Source organism: Bombus vancouverensis, chromosome 17 (assembly GCF_051014615.1).
Source record: "Bombus vancouverensis nearcticus chromosome 17, iyBomVanc1_principal, whole genome shotgun sequence".
NCBI classification, from domain to species: domain Eukaryota; kingdom Metazoa; phylum Arthropoda; class Insecta; order Hymenoptera; family Apidae; genus Bombus; species Bombus vancouverensis.
The window spans coordinates 6,639,185-6,661,302 of NC_134927.1; the positions used below are offsets into that span (position 1 = coordinate 6,639,185).

Sequence of the window (22,118 nt, forward strand, 5' to 3'; positions counted from 1 at the left end):
TCACTATTATCGGTGACAGAAGTTTCGTTTGTCTAGGTTAAGAGTAATCAATATCGATGGCTGTGTGTACATAACCAAGACAGATGAATCTTAATATTTTTTTTTACAACTTTATTCCTCGAAAAATTTCTGCAAAATTTAACGATAGCTGATTTCCATTTAAATAAAAATTAACTTCCTCTCGATGATTTTCTTTTTTAATTTTTAAAATAATTGTTACTTTCGTCCTCTAATCGAAATATTACTTCTTACGAGTAGCACGAAATGGAATTTGCGGATCAAAATTGATTCTAACCTTAATTACACCAAGCCCGAGTGACAACGCTTATATAACATCTACTTCGTTCTGAATAATTCAGCGCGATTAAAGAAAACGTAATGTTTCGAACGAAAGTTTAATTTAGGATTAAACTAAATTTTAACAGAAAGTGGAAACAGAGAAGTGAAATAAATGAGCGAATGATATTATATAGATATAGAGGGAATTCTATCGGTTTAGGTTTAAGATAACGGCATTTTTTAATGAGATTTTTATTTTAAATTTCCGAGAAAGCAGTCAACCTTAAACAAGCCACTGCTTTCGTGACAAACAAAGCACATGTCTCACAACTATTGCGAAACGAAGGATACGTATTATCACATATACGTAGGTATACCATGAAATGAAAATACGATTCAGATCACATCGCTTGGTTATTTACATATGACGAAAGTAACCTATATGTACCCAATATGTATATAGTTGGTGGAATGTTTATGTTGGAAATTACGCTACACAGGTTACACTTATCAAACATTTTATAGGATAGTTAAAAGTTTGTTTTGAAAACTTTCTTTGTTTTCTTTGTTTTGTAAATTCCTAGACTTTTTTTGACAAATTTTTCTACAAATTTGATGGGACCTATTCGATATATTAACACAGACATTTTTTGCGGAAATAACGCACGATCAAAACGTTATTCTGGATTTAAAATATTCCATTCATAGGACTGATAACTCGATAAAGTTGTCACGACCCATGACTTACGTCAAATTTACAAAACCAAATGCGCAGTATTAATAGAACAGAACGTGGAGAATAGCATGAGACAAAAGGGCAATGGCTGTTTGCACGCGTTAAGTACAATGAATACTTTTTTGCCTTATGCTGTCTGCCACCTGATATAGACAAGTAATTTTGCCAATGCACAGTTCCCAGCCGTAACAAACTGTCGGCTCACACTAACAAGAGTATGTCAACAAACAGACGTTTCATTTTTTGCGCAGTACCTCCGATTCAATCGCGAGTGTACTATTTTTGTTCTTTAAGCAACGATCTTCGTATACAAGTAGCTCTATTAGTTTGAGTCAGCGATACCGATGTTCGTGAATAACTATTTCCAGAAAAAATGTCTGCTCGCATGAGTCATCCTTCGACAGTTTCATTTGGAGTGTATCCAAAATCTAGAAATTAGATATGTATGTACACAGACGATTACTAAAGATAAATTGCTTTGAATCGTTTACGTGTTTTCTTTAGTTACAGTTATAGATAAGATATGACACATTGGATTATTTTAATATCACGACTAAAGGGCAAAGTAATTGTAAATCAATTGTAAAATCCTTCAAGTTTTTCTAATACAAAATCCTATAATGCTTCGAAAAAATACCACATTAACCATGATGTCCGTGAAACGATATTGGTTCGTGAAGCAGTTACATGAATAATCAACGAGAAGATGAAAAACATGACTTTAACATCTGAGACAACGACGTCTTTTGTTTCAGCAAAAGTACGAGAAGTTCACACGTACATACAAAACTTATCGCACAGACGATCGACATTTCGAAAATCAGGATTCTGACAGGACAAATCTTACACAAATAAATACCACACTTTCTTTGCTTCTGGCCACTAATACTAATAACGATTTCCTCAATTATGATATCACAAAAACTCGGCAGTACACTGCCGTTTCCGAAGAAAGATGACACAAAACAGTTTTTCAGTTTTCCTCGTGTCAAATGCGTCAAAAAATGTGTCAAAAACGCGGGGACGAACTACAAAATAAAGACGATACTCCTAGTTCGTAGTACAGAGGGCACTGACCACATTAACTGGTCGCGAGTATCGAATACACTGACTGTAGCGTACAGTTGGCACTTGGTAGACGTCGTAGAATCCGTACGCACGACCACACGTTCGCTGGTCTACATGCACGTCTCTACCTCTAACACTAACGCAACCGTGTTTTCTGGTAGCGCCGTTAACGCACGCACGCCAACGTTGTGAAACAGTTCTCAAGAAGCGTTAGCCACCGCACGTTTTCTCATAACCTCATAAGATGTGTACATATTCCTTCCTTTTTGCTCATCTTTCGTGAATTAGCGCTGTTCATTCGTGCACAGGAATTATTCGTTAACATGTTAACTATGACGCGAATTTTACATCTCTAACGATGACCACTAATGATGTAACAAGAGTACACGTGGAATTTTCATACACACACACACACATATATAGATAGATAGATATACATATTTATATACATAATATTTGTACTTGGCTTGCGTATTCTCATTTGATCCACATTCTTCAAACTACGCATATAGTTACGCACGATATGCATATATATTTATACACAAAGTATAACTATACATATACATACCACATGTGTAGTTTTAAAGAATGTGGGTCAAAAATAAGAATGTAATATATAATATACATGTCCTGATTATTATCGGTAACCAAAAGCATTTTGATCATTTATAGCAGTTATTTCTAACCGAAGTCGGCTAAACTAACCTACTATTACTATCGTAAACCTAGTATTGAGTTAATAAAACTATCATGTAACATGCTTTTTGAATTGGACGTAAAGCCCTTACAATCTCATGGAAAAAGCAACAAATGGACCCATTTATGCTAAACATGGGTGACCTTGGTTTCGCTATGAAAACGAACTATTTTCGTCGAATTCTTTTATCGTCATTTGCAGTATACTCGACACCATTAAAGTGCTGTTCAAAACATTTCTCGCTACATGGCCTCGCAAATAGCAGAAAAATAAAGTCGCGTTACGCGGATACCCTGTATACTGGTGATCTTTATCGGTCTATCAGATCTACTGAGACGAGTTCTTCAAAGCCTTTTCTGTACATGCTGGTTATATAATTGTTAGCCAGTGAGTTGCTACGAGCTTCTATTCTGTTTTTATCATCTGTAGACATTTAATTATTAACAAAAATATGAAACTCTCCGTTTAGAATTCATTACTCATAAATCAAGTCCTGGCACTCGACCAAAGACTGGTCCTAAGCGCCAAGAAGCCGCTTTTCATAAACGAGATCGTTAGAGAGACACTTGGCGCAAGTGTTTACAGGTATGCGATTTGCAGATTTTTCATACGCCAAAATCATACGAATCATCCTCACTATGATTATATCATGCTTTTCATTTCTAAATTCAATTAACTTTGCCAAAACTTTAAATATCGTTAAATTGCTAAGAATAGAAGATTCCGTGGCTAAAATAGAAATATCTGCACTTTTAGATTTCACTGATACGCCATTACACGTTCCAACGGTTTTAATTCAAGAAAGTAATTTGTATAACGAAATTTCGATAAGATCAATTAAGAAATTGTAAAGACAACAAGAAATATTCTCATTTTGTGACTAAATAACGTTAGACTTACTTGACATAGGATATCTGTATCTGACAAAGATTTTACCTGTGAATAGACCTGTAAACCTGTGGAATAGACGACTCTAACTTCTGAGACACCCAGCTACGCGGATTACTCGTCAGCAAGACCGTCGGAAGATTTCTCACGTTGTACGCGAGGAGCGGTTATCCCTACTCTCACTGCCACTCTTAACAAAATCACAAGCTCGCGTATTCGCCAAAGACATATATGATAGTGGCAGTGGCAGTGGGAACACGATTAAGGGGGTCATCTAGCAATGGCAACTCTGCCGCGAGATACCCTAGTAGACAAAATAACTCGGACACCCACTCGTAGAGATACATTCGTATCTCACGAGATAAGATACATAGCTGAGAACATCGATGCCAGGGCTGAACTTGCTGAAAGTTCCAAAGCAGAAGCCAATCGGACGCCATTACATCAAGGCGATACCACCTGTATTGTGCATGTTGATTCGTTTAAAAATGCGATTTGTACATCTTCAGTCCTCGCATATGCAAACGTATGTACGTACCAAATATGGAACCTACAATTAACTCAATTAATTAATACAATTAAACACAATGAGCGTTCAGCGTGTGTAACATGAAACATGTCAATGATGCTGTTACTGCCAATCGTGTTGCAGAATTATATTTATTTTCTAGCTACCAGTTCTACAGACTGTACTAGACAGCGTTTTTTTTCTCGTCGCATTTGTTTACATTTTTTACCGCGACTTCGAGATTCTTAAATCTTTGCATGGTACACGATATATTAGGTTGTCCGGAAGGTGTCTTTCTTTTACAGACACGTCTTTTACAACGATGCATAAAAATACAAACATGAAACCTAATCTGTCGAACATTGTGATCTGAATGTTATGATCTTTATTTTGATAGAACAAAATGGATCATACGTAATTCGATAAAATAATATAAAAAGGAAAATGTTGTACTTTCCATTATTTCCTTATAAAACGAAAGGAACTTTTCGGCCGACCTAATATTAACATACTAATATCCGTTAATCTTGAAAAAAGGCATGTTTCTCTTCTTGGGAGATTTTTGAAATCAGCTGTTCCATTTAGATTTAGTCACCTTTTCTATTTAGATGCGATTTACTAATCGTTTCCCACGTTGATTCATACATGATTAGATTCCTTCTAGGAAATTACGAGAAATCTTTCAAACGGTAATTGCTTCCAGTTACTTAGCTTTGTCACACTTCTAGCACCTCCACTGCACTTACGTAAAGTTATATCGAACGATACAGCTAGAACGTACAATTTCAGAGACGCAAAATTCTCAGAAGACCTTTTCTACAACTTCAGACATAAATTTTTTACAAGATCCTTCGTAAATAACGTTATAAAGGAATATGATCGAAAGGTTCGATTGTCCAAAATCGAAGAGTAGATGAATTGCTACAGCGATAAATTACTACGCAGTAGATATATCGATATCAGTGATTTCTGATGACAGAATAAATTATCACTTCAAGTACGTGCTTCAAACACTTTAATTGCAGAATACCACGAAAAGAATTGCTTTCTACGAAACTATTCAACCAATAGATAGTACACTTGGATATATGCACACCTCGACTACGCGAATGTCAATCGTCATAGATACTCGCGGAAAACTCCCTGTTTCTTACAGTACGTGACGATGAGGCAAGATACCGACAGATTACGTGTGTTAACGGACGCAAAATAATATATGCCAATGTGTACATAAGGTAGCGATAGCGTATCGCGTTTGACTTTAATTTATCCACGTATTTTAGACTCGTCTTTCACGACAGAATAGTAGTCGATAATATGTTATTTAAAAGTAGAAAATAAAGAAGGTTGAACTCTTTTGAAACTGCGATTTATACATAAAATTTGATGATAAATATTAGCTGAATAACGTAAAAATTAATATAACAGGGATAGAAGTAAATAGTTGAAGGACAACGATAAATAATTATGATATCGTGTATTTCTTGGTTAATGGTAACCAGAATAGTTATTAACGATTATTAAAAAAAATGTACCACTTACAAAGGTTATCTGTAAGCCATGTTTCTTACTTAGAGATATTAATCCTTACATCATAACTTTGAAAAATTCGTTTTATAATAGTTATGATGTCTGGTCATATATTTATACAAAATAAACCTAGCAACTCGTAAATAGAAAAGACCAATGTTTACCTTCATCCTCGAGATCTATGAGAAAGTTGGGTAGTCTCGGTAAGCAATGAAAAAAGTCGTTTTCCGTCGAGGTGACGCCTCTACTTGACATGATTCGATTTATATATGTATAACCGCCAGACGCTTCACGTAGCACTCACGATGCTAATTCGGGGTAATTTAAGTTCTAAAAATTGATACTGCGGTATATTATATACAGTATATGTTTATATTCTAGACAGACATCTTCGCGTGAAAGACGTTCTAACTTCGAAACGAGTTCACCAATTTACTATGCTTCGTCTGCTGTACCGAGTTCTTCGTCTTGGTTATTACGCTGTTCGTTTAACAACTGAATTTTATAACGTCAAGTTAACTACGGTTAGACTATTCCATGTTATGACACGACCGTGCTAACCGTTTAATACTCGAACAAATATTGCTCGTTATCCATTAGCTGCACACGAAATCCACAAAGCCACTCCAATCTATTACAGTTTTTTAAACGTTGAAGCAACCAAATGCATACACGTTTGTTTGACAGCCCAATGACCTTAAACGATAGACCGAACACGAGTCGTAGGAGAATTACATATGTAGTTGATGTGGCTTGTGATACGAATACACCAATACGTAATACACTGCTTATTGGCAGAGAACTTTGCATTCATATATCGACCATTCACAACATGGAAAAACACTAGAAAATGTGACCGTCGCTTTTTTGTCGTTAAACAGGATAATTAAACGACTGCGAGTTATCTTCTCGTTTCTATTCACGTAGTAAAACTCTCGAACAGTCCAGCTAACGCAACAGTAAAGAGACAGAGGATGTTCGCACGATGGCAAAAATACTATTCAGCTTCGCGAAGGCGAGAAAGAGGACGACGTAGAACGCAAACGGGATGTAGGCTCTATGCCAAATTTCAAATACATTACCTGATGGTACAGTAGAACTCCATCTATCTGAACGAACGGTATAAACACGTGGGACCCACTGGAGGAGTGGACAGGGAACAGTAAAGCAACGAAAAAGAATTCATATAAACGCGTATCCTATCTGACCTTGTTTCTACTGCGCTAATAACGCTAAGAACATTTTTTGTTTCTTCAGAGATACTCTTAAATGTCCAACAAGAATTTTTCGTTTCCAAAAAGGTTCAAAAATGGTCAGGCGAGACAATGTTCGAACATATTTTACGAAGAGAGTAAGTTAACGGACGCACGTTGTTCGTGATGCATGCAGGATGCGAATGATCGATGCGAACGACGCGGCTGAAAAGTAAGTACGACAAGGAACGATAATAGGATAATTTGTCAATTCGAGCTATTATTAAGCCGCGAGAACATTTATTACGGAGACGCTCTGCACGCTATCAAAGCCAGTTAAAACAAAACCGGTTGTTAGCGTCACACAACGGTTTATCGATCCTTAAAAACCTAAATGTTGGAAAGATAACAATTTTCACACCTATACACTTAAGCTTACAGCGCTAGCATAAGAGACAACATTATTGTCGAAAATGTTTATCCATATCTTGGATGAGTTAAAATTACAGCATCATATTTAATAAAATGTACTTTACGCCTTGATGGTGACCATACGGCAAACGCGTTAAAAAAATAACGCTCTTGGTATAACTAAAATGTTTTACTGTAAACAAAGTACAAATAATAATAGCGTAGGTACTTCAAATCTTCTGGTCAACAAAGTGGAATATGTATAGCTTATGCTACAGTGGTGTGCAAAAGTTCCAGGTCATCACACGTATTAATTAATATTCGTTTGGTATATGTTTCTTTTCTAAAAGAATTCACACATATAGGAGTTCAATGACATGATAAAATATTACAATCAAACTTACGATCACGATGGTGGTCGACATTGCGTGGCGTTGTCGAACTGTCGGCGTCACCTTCGCCGTCTAATTCATAATAAATCCTATTGGTTCCACTATTCACGTCCTTCACGCCATTCACATCTACCAGATCTTCCATGCTTCTATAAACATGTACGTTTTGATTTTTCTCTGCGCACAGTGCAACATCAATTTATGTAGGTGAATATGCGATACCGTAACAAATTGCTGCAGATAAGGTACGAACTCGATAGTGTCATAAGAAACTATATGTTACTGACATCTATTGGCATATATACTTATTTTCCAATGAAACGTTTTTCGATCGAAATTCGACGTTTCATTCTCATAATATCAAATTTTTGTAGTCGCGTGAACGATATAAAATTTGATACACCTGGTCCCGATTAATTGATATGTAAATGCTTTAGTAAATATTATTAAGGCTAACGGTTAGGTTACTCGTGAAAATTATCTGGCTACATAAGATAGTCAAGAGTTTCGATACCCTCCGCGGTCAGGTCACTATACTGTGTTATACAAAGCATACGTTGTTGGTAATCCTTTAAACGATACAAAACTTAGCGTACTTGCTCGGATAGTTTTCAATGGTAATGTATATTATACTATAATGTGTATTATACTATATTTTGTTGAATGGTATATAATATTATATTTAACAGTATTCATAAAAAACGTACTTCATACTATTTACCTACGTAAAATCATTAAAACCATTATTATTAATTTATGGTGTTTATATCTTAGTTCCTCGTTGTTTATATCATAACGTTAATTAACGAAAATTCAGTCAAAATCAATAGATAAGGTTATAATTAATGACGTTTTTTTCTATGTGAAATTGATTTTTCATCCGGCACATACCTGGTCAAATTAATCGACCGTCCAAGTGATAAATCAAGCTTGTTAAAAGTTCGGGGTCCGTTAAATTTCGCTATGATGAACGCAAATCTAAATCATGTTTATAAATCTTCATAGTTGTTTATCTTGCTGCTCATTTTTTACTCCACAGATCGGTTTACGTAATAAATATAAGCAGAATTTAAAAAAATTAAGATAACGAAACAGGGAAAGACAAAATGTAGAAAGCAATACACTATAAACGAAAAAGGTCGTTTAGTTATTATAGGCGAGTAACACTTTTCCAAATAAATTCATCGATCTATCGGTCTATTTGGTATGGTTACCTATGATTATGGTATATGTATATTAACTTTTCAAGATTATCGAACGTCATCTATCATCGTTTAAGAAGATATTCCTCTATGAACGATGCAAAATTTAACGATTTTCATGAATTAAAAAAAAAATTTTTGATAAACGACGTAAAAATATAAATTTGTTACCGTTGACATAGCATGTAATATATGGAATAACCTATAAAAATTTCAGAGCAATCGACCACTTAATTTCTGAAATTTTATCTACACTAGGTGAAAGAATTACGTTTCTAAAAAAACGCGTGTACATTTTACACTGGAAAAGTACTAAGCTTGCGAAAACATTACTTACGATATCAATCGCCGATCCCAACTCCATACAAGACATCTCCAGCTTTCTCATACATATTTATCATCTAATTCTAGTCATAGAGCAATATCGCCTTAAACTTCTCCTCCTTCGTAGAAAATCCAGAAAATTTTGTTTATTTTATGCATTTGCAAGGAGGCAGCACAATATACAGTAATGAAATGATACTTATACCTCCTAAAATTACTCTAGCATGTAATTTGCTGGCAGACATCCCAGACAATTATCAAAGATTGTAATATTTTGTAAATATACATACATCAGATATCTTATAAATATATACCATATAATATATGTAAATATTGTAAATATACATATAAATAAAAATAATTTATAAGTGCCGAACTCGAAATTGATGGCATCCAATTATAAAAAAACAAATCATTTAGTGTTTTTCGACGGCTTTTATGGACAGGCTGGAACCATATTCGTCTGATAGCGAATTAGATGTCTTTCAGAAGATTTTAAACTTACAAAATAAGAAAATCATCATATTAACGATCGAAGCGACGAATTAAAAGTATCAATAGTAAATATACTATTAATAAAATTGACAGTATTAATGGTAAATAGTGTAGCAAGATAAAATAGTGTAAATAACAAAAATATTAATTGATAACAAATAACCTTTAAGTATATTGAAAGGCCAGTACATCAGAGGTCAATGAATTTATCTCGGAGTCTCTTATACACTTATAATTAACTGGACAAAAACATATACATATATATGTGTAGCGGCATATAAAAGAAACGTTTAGACATCACCTAGCTAAGCAAAACTTGTAAATATCTCTATAAAACATCTTTTTTATGTTTCTACAAGTTTTATTTTAAACATTTTTCCGAATAATGAATAATTCGGTAAATAACTGCGTGGGAAAATTTAAGTAGGATACCCCATTTGTATCGTATCACATAAGACAAAATAACAATGAATTGGTTCGTCATTATTCAATCTGTTATCAAAGCGTTGACTCTCTTACACTTTCGCTATTCTTAGAGCTTACGGGTGAAACGTCAGCATGCGTTTTTTCTCTCCTTGAATTAGGAAAAACACTTCACTTGAACAACTTACAATAAAGAATTACATGTACGCGTTACACGTTGATCAAACCAACCACAAAGCACAATTTTCGGAACATCTGACGTTTGAACGAATGTATGTGTTCATGGAAACACTCAATTTGCCTTTTAGAGTAGCTTCCAAAATATAGTCACAACAAGGACATGAACGTAGTTTAATGATATATATGAGAAAAAGGTTCACATACATGTATTGCTTTGTTACAGGATTTATCAAAGATGCAAAAGAAAAAACTTTGTCGAACGATAGTTCTCGAATGCACTTTTTGATAAAAAGAAAAACGCCACAGGTAAAACTTCCGGCACGCTGGAGCGTGCTGTTAGCTACCGACTGTCACTGCACGTTTCAGCCACGATGTGTCGCGTAGGATCGTACCTACCGTTTCGAGGACCTCCCTGTAAACTCGACAAGCGTATTATCAGAATTCATATAAACGATAAATATAATAGTAAACACAATAAGACCTGCTTCATGATAGTAAATGTAGTTACATTTTATCTTCATTAAAGCGTATATTAATCTTTTTCAGAAACTGTATCTACAATTTCACATTTTCATTGCCCATAATAAAATAACCTCATTTGTAAGTGTAACCATTACTTGTTTATTAACACATAACCTACAAAATACGCAGAAATAGCAAGTAATTTTTACGATAAAATACACTTAATAAATTGACTACTGTTTTAAAACATTCAAACCCATTAATGAATAAAAAAATATCCCAGTTTACTATTGATTGATTTCAAAGTAAATATATCGTTTTAATAACTATCAGATCGTTGATTGTGGAATATTAAACATATGTTTAGTGTCCAATAGTCCAATACTCGAAAAATACAAAATTTTTCACCTGTAACCTTAAAAGTAGCAGAAACAAAGGAAACATACGGCAATGGGCACGATTGGTCGAGTGGCGCGACAGTGGCACACGACTGGCGCAGACTCGCGACTGTCGATCTGCGAAAATCCATATTTCGCGACGCACTATCACTGGTGCATCCTTTAAATATATTAAAAGATTACATCGCATAAAGTTTGGGAAAAATATCTAATCGTTAAATTGTGGATTCTTATGCAAATTCATATTTTTGAGAATAGAATTAAAAAAGCAGAGTCTCGGTGGAAAATCGTTTTACCTACCAAGTATTATAGAAAGCACTATACCTTGGATATTATATGTATTTCATCATATGTGCGTTTTGTGCAAGTTTGCACTTACAAATTTCCTATGAATGCATAAAAATTCGCAAATTCTAGTAATTATAAAGGAACATTGACATTTCTAAACTCTATTTCTATCAAATGGCGAATGCTATAATTTGAAAGATTAATTATTTTGTAGATACCTATTTATATATCGAAACTTATATATATATATATTATTCATGTTAAAACTTTAAAACTACGGCTAATAGTTTTGAGATAAAAGTTCTAAAAATACATGTTCTTTGGCTGTTATAAAGATAATGCAAGTGTATATCAAACAGAAATAACAACAAAAGAACAAATAGGAATATTCTTCTTTTTTTCTTTTTTTTGGTTGAGAGATCCCTACGTGATTTTGTTACATTACACTAAACTTACATTGTCGAATATAATCTAAGCGTATATCACATAGATGTGCGTTAAGAAATAAGAAGGAAATATCTTGCTTGGAATGTCAAATACATTTTATACAGATTTCCTCTCAATTTGTGGCGTTTCAATTAAAATCAAAATCACTTTCCGTATTTGAAACGTTCCTTTCGATAGTGCTGTCTGTATCAGAGTCCAATAAAGATTTGATTACATCTTTCTTTTTCTTCGTCCCATTCTCAGAAGATAATACTTCATTTTTGCCCTGGGCTGTATCAACTTTTCCCTCTGCTTCTTCATATTTTGCCTCTTCTTGTAATTCTTTATGTTCTTGATTTTGCTTATCTTCTTCCTGTATAAGTTGCGCTCGATTAGAGTCGTAATCAGGACATGCAAAGGACTGATTTATATTGGTGTCACTCTGTTGCTTGGTTTCGTATTGTTGATCATAATCGTACGCATATTGTTGATTCGCGTCTTCTTGGTACTGCATGTTGGTATCGTGTTCATACTGATTTTCAGAACCGTATTGTTCGCCTGCATATTCTCCGTATTGCTCGTTCGAACCTTGCATATATTCCTGATTGACATATTCTTGATATTCTTGATTTTGATTTTGATTATCCTCATACACGTTTTGTTCGTAATTCTGATCTTGACCGGTTTTATATGATGAGCCTAGGTCGTAATTTTGTTCTTCATTGGTATCATATAATGCATTTGAATTGTAATTTTCATCTTGATTAGTTTCGTACGAAACATTTGGATCGTAATTTTGCTTTTGTTCAGCGTTGTACGACATATTTTGATCGTAATTTTCACTTTGATTATTCTCATACGACGCATTTTGATCGTAATTATATTCCTCGTTCGAACCAGTATATTCTGCTTCATAATTTTGCGTGTAATTCTGTACTTGATTAGAATCTTCGTAGTAATTTTGATTAGTATAGCCATAATCTTGTACCATTACGTCTTGTTCATTATCTTGAGCTGTAACAGATATAGGATTAATTTCATTAGGTGCTTGCTTTTGCTCACAGTTAGGTTCATTCTGTTCATCAGTCTGATCTCCTGCTGGTTTTATATTTTGAATAACAGCCTCATTGTTCGTATAACCATTATCTTTGTATTCTTCTTTCTGGTCTTGTGAAGCAGAAGCCTCACTTACTTCTATTTCGTCTTCACTCGTAAGCTCTTCTTTTGATACAAGACACTCGGTACCTTTTTGTTTTAGTTCATCCTCCGTAGTATTCAAATCTACATCTTTTCCATGCGAATCTTCGCTAGAACCTTTCTTATCCTCTTTACTTTCCATAGTTTCAATTTCATTTGAAGATTCAATTTGTTCTACGTCATCTTGATTTAGACTATCAATAACAACTTTTGTTTTACCAAATTGATTTTTAGCTTCGTTAGTTAAATCTACTTCTCTTATTCGTTTCTGTAAAACATCCATATTCCATGGTTCTAATTCTTCTAAAGTACCAAACGAATACTCATTAAGATTTGATTCGGCTGCCATATAAATATTTATGTCTTTTTCACTATTTTCTTCTCCTTCTATATTTTCGGGCATAATACTCTTAGTGTCTTGTTTCGTAACCTTATCACTTGATGAAACGGCGAAATCAACGTGGTCATCTATTTCCACTTTTGGTAATTGTCGTTCATAATGTTCCAGTGTGTTACTTAGATTGCTGAGATTCTCTTTCCTAGAATTTTCAATATATTGATGTGGATCTAATTTTGTCTCCTGTAATATAATATCCCTGCTAATTTCGTCTTTTGCAAGCGTAACCGATGTTTTACAGCCGTTGCGTGTATCCGAAAATGCAACGTAGTTCCTTTCTGAAGTCGGTGCGCCGCTCTTCGTGGTTTGAACTAGATCGACATTTCTATTTCTATCCATGCGTTCTTTTCCAGGCTCGTTGGCAACGTTCAGATCCGCCGATCTAGACGCAAGATCATCCGCCAATGCTAAAACCTTCTCAATTTTTTTAGGAAGATTTTCTTTAAATTGATCTTCGCCAGGAAGAATCTCCGACAAATTATCATCGGACAAAGAAGCGTTAAGCATATTATCGCCCATAGTCTGCTCCTGATCGATTTCCTCTAAACTTTGCGCATCAAGGTCCCGATGAAGTTTCCGAATTTTATCGATGTACCTATCCAACTCGTTCTCTACGATCGTTGCTGTTCTACTTTCGTCTTCTTCGGCGGATTGTCTGGCACCCATCGACAGCCTCGCATTAGTGGAAGTTTCTGGGGTAAAACATTTGTATCGTCTTATCATATTGTCGACGTCGGAAGTAGTTAGCGGGCGCACGGAAGTACCGCTAACAGATTTGTGCTTTGATTTGAAATGATCAGGTTTCCTCCAAGAATAATCAAAGTAACGCGGAGAAGTTTGTTTTGATAAAATTGGAGATTTGTTTAGCGAAGACATACCGCACAGGTTTCGTTCCTCAGACACTGGCATAGTCCTATAAACTGAAGATATTTCACTCGGGGATATATCGACGCTTCTTGTCTGTGTTTCCGTATCATGTAACAATGCTCTATTACTTTTTCGTTGAAAAGGTTGCGCAACTGATGATGAATGAACATAATGTAGAGTCATCGGAGCAAATCGATTTGGAGACACATCCAACAACTTATACTGCGACATGCTACAGTCGGTACGTTCTGGAACCATAAACTGCGACATATTTTGAGGTATTTCCATTCGTTCCAACAAGGGTTTGCTGCAGTTAAAATGCGAAGTAGTTTGTTGATTCAACGAACACGATCGACCTGGTGACACATACGGAATGTGTAAATTTGGATCAATTTGAACATACGATCGCTTTTGTTGAAAATTTTGTGGCGATATGTCCTGCGTTGTTGGTTGTTGTATCGATTCGTTATCTTGTGGAATCGATGAATACGATCGTAAAATATTCTTGTTGTTTATCTGCTGATTTAAAGTTATTGATTGCGCATTATTTCGTTGATAATAGTCGCAGCCCATATTTTGGGCTGATTTAGCTAATTTCGATGCAGTTGGAGAAATCGATCGGTTCTTTTGACCGTTCAACCGCAGCAACCGAGGCGATAAAGTATTTTCTACTTCGGGGGAGATTTGTTCCACGGTGACATCTCTCCTTAAATACCTATCTTCACCTTGATTCGTTACATTGCCGTCATCATTAATATTCGTCGACGGGCTAGGGACTGTATAAATACGACGAAGATAAGCTTCATATTGTTTCTGAAAAATAACGAGATATTCTACATTGCAGTATGTATTTCGAATCGCACACATCTTATTTCAAAGTATTTCATATTTATACAGTCACATGCTGTGCATTAATGTTAGTTGATGTGCATTGTACTTGCAAGTGCTTTCAAAGAAAAACAAAATGTATGATCTTAGTCCATATGAATTAACTTGCATAAAAATCTTTTATTTAACCAATACATAATAATCTATGAAAACGAAACACATGTAAATTACGAGAAATTATTTAATGTCTCGGGTATAACTATAACATATATATGTAGAATGATGAGTTTTTTAATTTTAGATTGTAGAAGATAAAGAAACTCACTCTAAGAACATTAAGTCTATCTGTTTTTGCAGTCATCAATGCAAGGCTATTATCTACTCTATCCAATGCTTCAAGAAGTTTATGATTTCTTTCATCTCTTGTACGTTGTTCTTCTAAAAACTCTATATATCTTAAACGCAATCGATTTATACACGCATCATGCCTGAAATATCAATGATTTCATAATTTTTTCAAAATAAAATTCCCATTTCTTTAAAAAAAAGGAATCCATTTTAAAGAATATTACCAGAGTAAAAAATGAATAATCGTAAGCAAAAAGATCTTTCATTTTTGTTAATCATATCTTATATAGCATAGTTTGTCGAATGTGTCCGCATAATCGAAGGACATTGCATGACATTGGCAAAATATATATGTATAATTGTGTACAAGTATGTATATCAAAATATGAAGGCTCCAGTGCCAAATTAAGAGAATGTTTATGCAAATCTTACAAACCCTGTATTACTATATTCGATCAATGTTTACATACATAGGTTAAGTTAAGGAATAAGTGTTAAAGTAGAAAACGTAAACACAAAGAATAAGGAATTTATATTCCAAATCAATTGAAAGACAAAGTTAGTATTGATTGTGACATTTCTCAAAACTAGGTCGCTTCTAAATCAATACATAATCTCCGAAATTCTATCGTGTTATTATTACGTAAAACGGAAATAAAATCAATAACAACAGCTACTTGCCAATGTATGTGTATGTCTAAACATATTCTTAATCACTTTTCAATAGCATATATAGTAAACGCAATAAATCAATTTACTACTTTAAGAATTTAGGAAAATCTGTATAAAATATACGTATGTAGAAATAAGAAATTGAAGAATAATACTTTTAAATAAATAACTTTCTTTTAAACACTCACCTATTACGAGATTCTTGTACGAGTATTTTAAATCTCTCTTCTAATCTTATTCTCTCCTCTTCACTGTAACAGTTGTTTACAAACATATACAATGACTTGTCTATAGATTTAAAAATAACATGCTCATACTTAACAATTTTACTACAGACCACTGTTTCAAAAAGAGTCTATATTTATTTACCTTTTTCGTAATTTTTCCTGTAGTTCCAGCATTTTTTTATAATAATCATAATTGTCATAAAACGATGTCATGATTGATAACAATGTACAATTTAACTTGAAACTAATTGATAGTTCAAAGTTATCGATTGTATCGACGTTCGATACTTGGCGCATGCTACGAAAAATTTTAATAAAACTAATATTTTTGTAAACATCATTTACAGAGAATATAATACTTTGCAAAAGTGATAAACACTCTATAACTATATAATATGTAATAAATAGACATTACATTTGTAAATAGTGGATATTTATCTCGCTACTTCGTAAAGCTATTTATTGATTGAATAACTAAGACGAATAGTCACTAAATTCATTAAATAATACTTGAAAGAATATGTTACATATTACTACGTAATATGAGCTCATTTTATTTCGAACAATCATAACAAGAATAGTTGTAACGATCCTTCTTTGGTTCGGCACTACGAACAACTGTCGTATTTGACGTCGTGCAATGGTAGGATAGGGGATGCTACAGCAGATAAACACGCAGGTGTTGTCCCTACTCCCGCTCTAATACACGCAATAATAAAATATATATGTCTATACAAAATTATATTTTGACATAGTACTTATAAAAAATTAAAATATTTCTTTGTTTAAAATAATATTTACAAATAAATAAAAAGTTTCATACACTTTTGTTAAGGTCATCCATATATGTATATACATATCTATTTTAAATGTTACTCATCATTTTACTACAGCTTTTCACTCTTTGAAAACTTTATTGTTTAAAAATAGTTTTATTTAATATAATACCAATAAAATTGACGTACATATTTTTCATAAAATGCTTCTATAATTATAATACCACTACAATTACTATATTATTGAACCTCAATTTTATATCACATAACATCTATTGTGATTGTGTACACAGACTATTACATACTATTACACTTTTGTTTCTTTTTTAAATATTTTGTACTGAAATACAATATGATATATATATATATATCAATATCATATTGTACAGTTTAATATAATTATATTGTATAGTTTCATGGGTCAGTTTCGCATTTTTTAATATAAACTGCATGTAAATGTTCTTGCAATTTTGTGTCTTCTGTAGCCATATATAATGTATGTTCTAAACAGTCTCCAACAAGAGCAAATTGTCTTCGAAGCTGTTTAAAATAATGATTAATCATATGTTATTCTTTTAATAAATTAATTTTTAAGTAAATAATTATACCTCCAGTACTATAGGTCTTCTTGTTCCTTCTGTTGGTCTTCCTATATGAGTAGTTTTCAATTTAATGATTTTATCTTCAACAACTCCTTCTTCTATTGTTGTTACACCAAAGTTATGAGACAGCAGCATATAAATTTTATTTGTATCAGGTATTATTTTCAAAAATCCAACTTCATAATGCATTGGAGTTTTTTCATCAGGCTTCCAACTTAGTGCAGAATAATTTAACATTGGTTGACCGATAGAAGAGAAGGACATCTCTTCGCAATATCTGAACGGTTGAATTGTTGGATATTTACCAGCTCCAGGACTTTTAGTTCTCCATGTTCCTTTTAACCAAGCTAGTGGTTTGAGCACTTCATTCATTGGTAATAATCTCATATCTAACACGTGAGAAATACTTATTAAAGTAATTATGTAAAATATAGAAATGAAATTAATACTATTTAGATAATTTTACATAATACCAACCTGTACAATCATCAGAGATGTCCTGCATTTGAAAAGTCTTTATATCTTCTACTTCGTTAGTAATTCAAAATTTGTCTTTTTGTTGATACAAAATCATACGTAATATAATTATTACGAACACTATTATAAAATATATAACAATATTGATATACGTATGTGTATCGTTCTTATTTGTCTATGATATCATAAAAGATATACAATTCCGTATAACCGCGCATGATAACCTACACAGTTCACATACGACGTTCTTTCATTTTTAGTTATTTTTCATTGTGTTTATATCCTCACCATTTAAAATTTTTCTTCTTGATTTAGAGTTTCTGCGTAATTATAGTATCGATTTTCATATTACATTGTGTATTAGAATAAAGTTTTAATTAAAATGCATTTATACTTCAAAATTTAAGTAGAGAAACTAGAATAATGAAATGCTGAGAAGATACGTTAATTATTAATAAAGTTTTGAGTGAAAGACAAGAATTTAAAAAATACCGCGATTTCTAAATGATAATATGGCGACCGTTTCAACAAATTCGAGTAAATTATATGGCAAATAACTGTGTTGTTTGTAACTAGTAGGATTTTTTAATAATTGTACGATAATTCAATTATTTTTACTAATTTACAGCATGCTAATCACGAGTTACATTATTTTTCGGATCTGAGTTCATAGTATTCATTCTGAGATAGGTTCGATATTTACGATAATAGTTTTAATATTTTAAAAGATCGTTTCATATAAAAACAATTTGACTTACATACATACATATTTAGATGTAATATTATAATTATCTAGAGGAACAACAAATATTGTAGTATTGGTTTTGTTTCTGTTTAGTAATTAAAAAATTAATTTATTGTATTTGAAATTTATAATATATTTTACTTCATTGGAACATGCTAATTGCTAACATTTATTTATATTAAAGGTTTTGATGCAATGATATAATAAAGTAGACAATTATTTTTGTATATTAATATTAGTGTTAATGTAATGTTTTCAAATAATTTATCTTGAATTGATCTTAAGAATATTGAACTAAATTAAGCCTAAATATATCATTTCTTGTTTGAGATTTTATCATTTTTATTGTAAATATTTGTGTACATACAGGTTCATATATATATATGCATTTTAAAAAAATCATGGCAGTTTCAATCAATGAAATTTGTGAAAATACCAAACTGGCTCGTGAAATGGCTTTGACTGGAAACTATGATACATCTGGAGTTTATTACCAAGGTGTTGTTCAACAGATTCATCGGTTGCTTGCAAGCATTGCAGATGTCACACGGAAAGCTAAATGGCAACTTGTGCAACATCAAATTGTTCAAGAATTTGAAAAAGTAAAAGCAACTTCAAATACCTTACAACTTTTCAAAGTCGATACGCATGGAGAAAGATTACTGGGTATGATTATTTATAAAAAACTTGTAATAAGGATATGTACAATAAAGTAATAAAAATGTGAAACAAACATTTAGGTACTTCATGTTTATCATTTGAGGAGCCAACAAGAGATCCAACTTTATGGACCTATAATAATTCAGATAGTTCATGGAATCAAACACCAGCAAGAGATCCAGATGTATGGCCACCTTTAACACCTGCTGAGCAAAAGTAATTTTATATTTAGATATATTTATTGTAAAAAACAAGTTTCAACCAAAGAAAATTACATTATATTGATACTATTAAATTATGTTCACATAGAAATATTAGACCACTGAAAAATCAACCAAAGCAACAACAAAATCGGACAAATGTACGAAGATCTGTAACCACTGGGAAAAGAACAGATGCCAAAATTGCTAAAAAAGATGAGAGAAAAACATCAAGAAAGGATGACATAAACAAAGTAACTTACGTTTTTATATTTTTTTAGTCAATTATTTCCATATATACAACATGATATTATAAATAATATTTTCAGGAGAAATTGGAAACTGAAAAAGTAGATGTGGAAGTAGAGGAACGCAAATTTGAACCATCTGGAAATGATAGAGATTTGGTTGATTTATTAGGTAATATATATAATAGTATAATAACAGTCTTAATGTAAAATTGGTATATATTCATATAAATGTTACAGAAAGAGATATTGTTCAAAAAAATCCAAATATTCATTGGGACGATATAGCTGACTTGCATGAAGCAAAACGATTGTTGGAAGAAGCTGTTGTTCTTCCAATGTGGATGCCAGATTTCTTTAAGGTATATATACCAATCTTGTATATTCGATATTTCTCATAATAAAATATGGTTTATATTTTCAGGGAATTCGTCGCCCTTGGAAAGGAGTACTTATGGTTGGTCCACCAGGAACTGGAAAAACAATGTTAGCAAAAGCAGTAGCCACTGAATGTGGAACAACATTTTTTAATGTATCATCTTCCACTCTAACTTCAAAGTATAGGGGAGAATCTGAAAAACTTGTTCGTCTACTTTTTGAAATGGTAATTATTATCAACAGTGAAATGATATATTGTTTAGTAAAACAGTGAATGTATTTAAGCAAAAAATATTTTTAACTACTTTTTAATCATTATACGTACTTTTATGCAGGCCAGATTTTATGCACCTAGCACAATCTTCATTGACGAAATTGACTCTCTCTGCTCTAGAAGAGGATCTGAGTCTGAACATGAAGCTTCACGACGAGTAAAATCTGAACTTCTGGTACAAATGGATGGTATAAGTTCCAATAGGTAGAATAATTCTATATATAATTTTTTATTTATATGAATTGTTTATAAAATAGAATGTATTTTCTAGTGAAGATCCAAGTAAAGTTGTAATGGTGTTAGCAGCAACAAACTTTCCATGGGATATTGATGAAGCTCTTCGAAGACGATTAGAAAAGCGTATTTATATTCCGTTACCAAATCGTAAGTTAATTGGAATTTCATAGGAGTAATTTATGTGATGTATACATTAATTTTCTAACAAAAAATTGGAATACACAGGTGAAGGTAGAGAAGCACTGTTAAAAATTAACCTACGAGAAGTAAAAGTAGATTTATCTGTAGATTTAGCAGATATTGCAAAAAAATTAGAAGGTTACTCTGGAGCAGATATTACAAACGTTTGCAGGTAAACAAAAATATTTAATATATATAAAATTTTATATGTGTAATATACACGTACATTTGGAGCATATTTATGTACAGAGATGCGTCCATGATGTCGATGCGGAAAAAAATTGCAGGTTTAAAACCTGATCAAATTAGACAATTACCAAAAGAAGAACTAGATTTACCTGTATCTGCTGCAGATTTTGATGAAGCTGTGGAAAGGTGTAATAAGAGTGTTTCTCAAGAAGATTTAGAAAAATATGAAAAATGGATGAGTGAATTTGGTTCATCCTGATATCATTCTACTCAAAGAATATGATTTCATAAAAAATTGCTTATTTAGACGAAGATTATTTAAATTTTTTATTTGTAATTATTGATAAGCAAAATATAATAATCACAACATATCTATCAGTACTATAGTAATCGGATTCTCGACTTTCTTCATCGTATTACTATTATGAGCAACTATACTTTTTCTAATTTATAATCAACGAGTAATGCAAATTCATACGATTTTCTACAAATTAAAATCTTTACTTCGATTTTATAATACATTGTACACGAAAAATTGCGCAAATTATATAATATTACAAAATAATTTTTTAGTGGGAGAATGCAATTTGATATTATGTTATTATTACTTGATCTATAGAACTAAAATGCGAAGGACGATATTAAATGATTTTATAGTCTATAGATTCTCATTTGTCTAAGTCAATTATTGTTTGATGTTTCTATAGTGTATATGT

General features: G+C 32.6%; 4 protein-coding genes across 16 annotated transcripts in view; 1 reads left to right on the forward strand and 3 right to left on the reverse strand.

Annotated features, from left to right (window-relative positions):
- The window catches only part of AMPdeam (AMP deaminase), a 34,053-nt gene extending 22,721 nt beyond the window's left edge, over positions 1-11,332 (reverse strand). The window contains exons 1-2 of one of the 10 annotated variants that reach the window (XM_076625865.1): positions 11,235-11,332; positions 7,715-7,851 (exon numbers count right to left, since the gene is read on the reverse strand). In XM_076625865.1, coding sequence (XP_076481980.1) covers positions 7,715-7,851; positions 11,235-11,317 — 220 coding nt within the window. In that variant the 5' untranslated portion in view covers positions 11,318-11,332. Of the gene's footprint in view, positions 1-1,862; positions 2,604-4,771; positions 5,287-5,870; positions 6,566-7,714; positions 7,852-8,593; positions 8,750-9,241; positions 9,461-10,242; positions 10,495-10,530; positions 10,684-11,234 lie in introns of those variants that run through there. The other 9 variants (XM_033349708.2, XM_033349707.2, XM_076625867.1 and 6 more) reach the window with 9 other exon arrangements.
- On the reverse strand, positions 11,332-17,047 carry LOC117166071 (uncharacterized). 2 transcript variants are annotated; one of them, XM_033349702.2, is made up of 5 exons: positions 16,852-17,047; positions 16,579-16,734; positions 16,398-16,460; positions 15,515-15,677; positions 11,332-15,174 (listed from the first exon to the last, which is right to left on the reverse strand). In XM_033349702.2, exons 2-5 carry the CDS (start codon positions 16,731-16,733, stop codon positions 12,049-12,051), a joined length of 3,507 nt encoding a protein of 1,168 aa, XP_033205593.2. In that variant the 5' UTR covers position 16,734; positions 16,852-17,047; the 3' UTR covers positions 11,332-12,048. The 2 variants fall into 2 exon arrangements, with proteins under 2 accessions (XP_033205593.2, XP_076481977.1); XM_076625862.1 differs by lacking the exons at positions 15,515-15,677; positions 16,579-16,734; positions 16,852-17,047 and having other exon boundaries at positions 11,333-15,174; positions 16,398-16,462.
- A 113-nt stretch (positions 17,048-17,160) lies between these two features.
- On the reverse strand, positions 17,161-18,566 carry LOC143302409 (peroxynitrite isomerase THAP4). Its single transcript, XM_076625876.1, has 3 exons — positions 18,292-18,566; positions 17,821-18,203; positions 17,161-17,752 (listed from the first exon to the last, which is right to left on the reverse strand). The coding sequence occupies exons 1-3, from the start codon at positions 18,317-18,319 to the stop codon at positions 17,627-17,629; spliced, it is 537 nt and encodes a 178-aa protein (XP_076481991.1). The 5' UTR covers positions 18,320-18,566; the 3' UTR covers positions 17,161-17,626.
- A 90-nt stretch (positions 18,567-18,656) lies between these two features.
- Positions 18,657-21,837, forward strand: Kat60 (katanin p60). Of its 3 annotated transcripts, none has more exons than XM_076625873.1 (11): positions 18,657-18,828; positions 19,406-19,702; positions 19,777-19,912; positions 20,006-20,150; positions 20,226-20,316; positions 20,385-20,506; positions 20,569-20,748; positions 20,858-21,000; positions 21,068-21,180; positions 21,259-21,385; positions 21,463-21,837. In XM_076625873.1, exons 1-11 carry the CDS (start codon positions 18,804-18,806, stop codon positions 21,659-21,661), a joined length of 1,578 nt encoding a protein of 525 aa, XP_076481988.1. In that variant the 5' UTR covers positions 18,657-18,803; the 3' UTR covers positions 21,662-21,837. The 3 variants fall into 3 exon arrangements, with proteins under 3 accessions (XP_076481988.1, XP_033205612.1, XP_076481989.1); XM_033349721.2 differs by having other exon boundaries at positions 18,794-18,885; XM_076625874.1 differs by having other exon boundaries at positions 18,795-18,981.
- The last annotated feature ends 281 nt before the right edge of the window (positions 21,838-22,118 follow it).

What these genes read in the sequence shown, in the direction of transcription:
- LOC143302409 (XM_076625876.1), bottom strand. Translation starts at nt 18,319, where the DNA reads ATGCAGGACATCTCTGATGATTGTACAG. An exon ending in CATCTCTGATGATTGTACAG is followed by an intron (nt 18,204 to 18,291) that starts GTTGGTATTATG and finishes CTCACGTGTTAG; the next exon opens with ATATGAGATTATTACCAATG. An exon ending in GAAGACCTATAGTACTGGAG is followed by an intron (nt 17,753 to 17,820) that starts GTATAATTATTT and finishes TATTTTAAACAG; the next exon opens with CTTCGAAGACAATTTGCTCT.
- Kat60 (XM_076625873.1), top strand. Translation starts at nt 18,804, where the DNA reads ATGGCGACCGTTTCAACAAATTCGA. An exon ending in GCATGGAGAAAGATTACTGG is followed by an intron (nt 19,703 to 19,776) that starts GTATGATTATTT and finishes ACAAACATTTAG; the next exon opens with GTACTTCATGTTTATCATTT. An exon ending in GAAAGGATGACATAAACAAA is followed by an intron (nt 20,151 to 20,225) that starts GTAACTTACGTT and finishes TAATATTTTCAG; the next exon opens with GAGAAATTGGAAACTGAAAA.
- LOC117166071 (XM_033349702.2), bottom strand. Translation starts at nt 16,733, where the DNA reads ATGCGCCAAGTATCGAACGTCGATACAATCGATAACTTTGAACTATCA. An exon ending in CAGGAAAAATTACGAAAAAG is followed by an intron (nt 16,461 to 16,578) that starts GTAAATAAATAT and finishes CAACTGTTACAG; the next exon opens with TGAAGAGGAGAGAATAAGAT. An exon ending in GTACAAGAATCTCGTAATAG is followed by an intron (nt 15,678 to 16,397) that starts GTGAGTGTTTAA and finishes TTGATATTTCAG; the next exon opens with GCATGATGCGTGTATAAATC.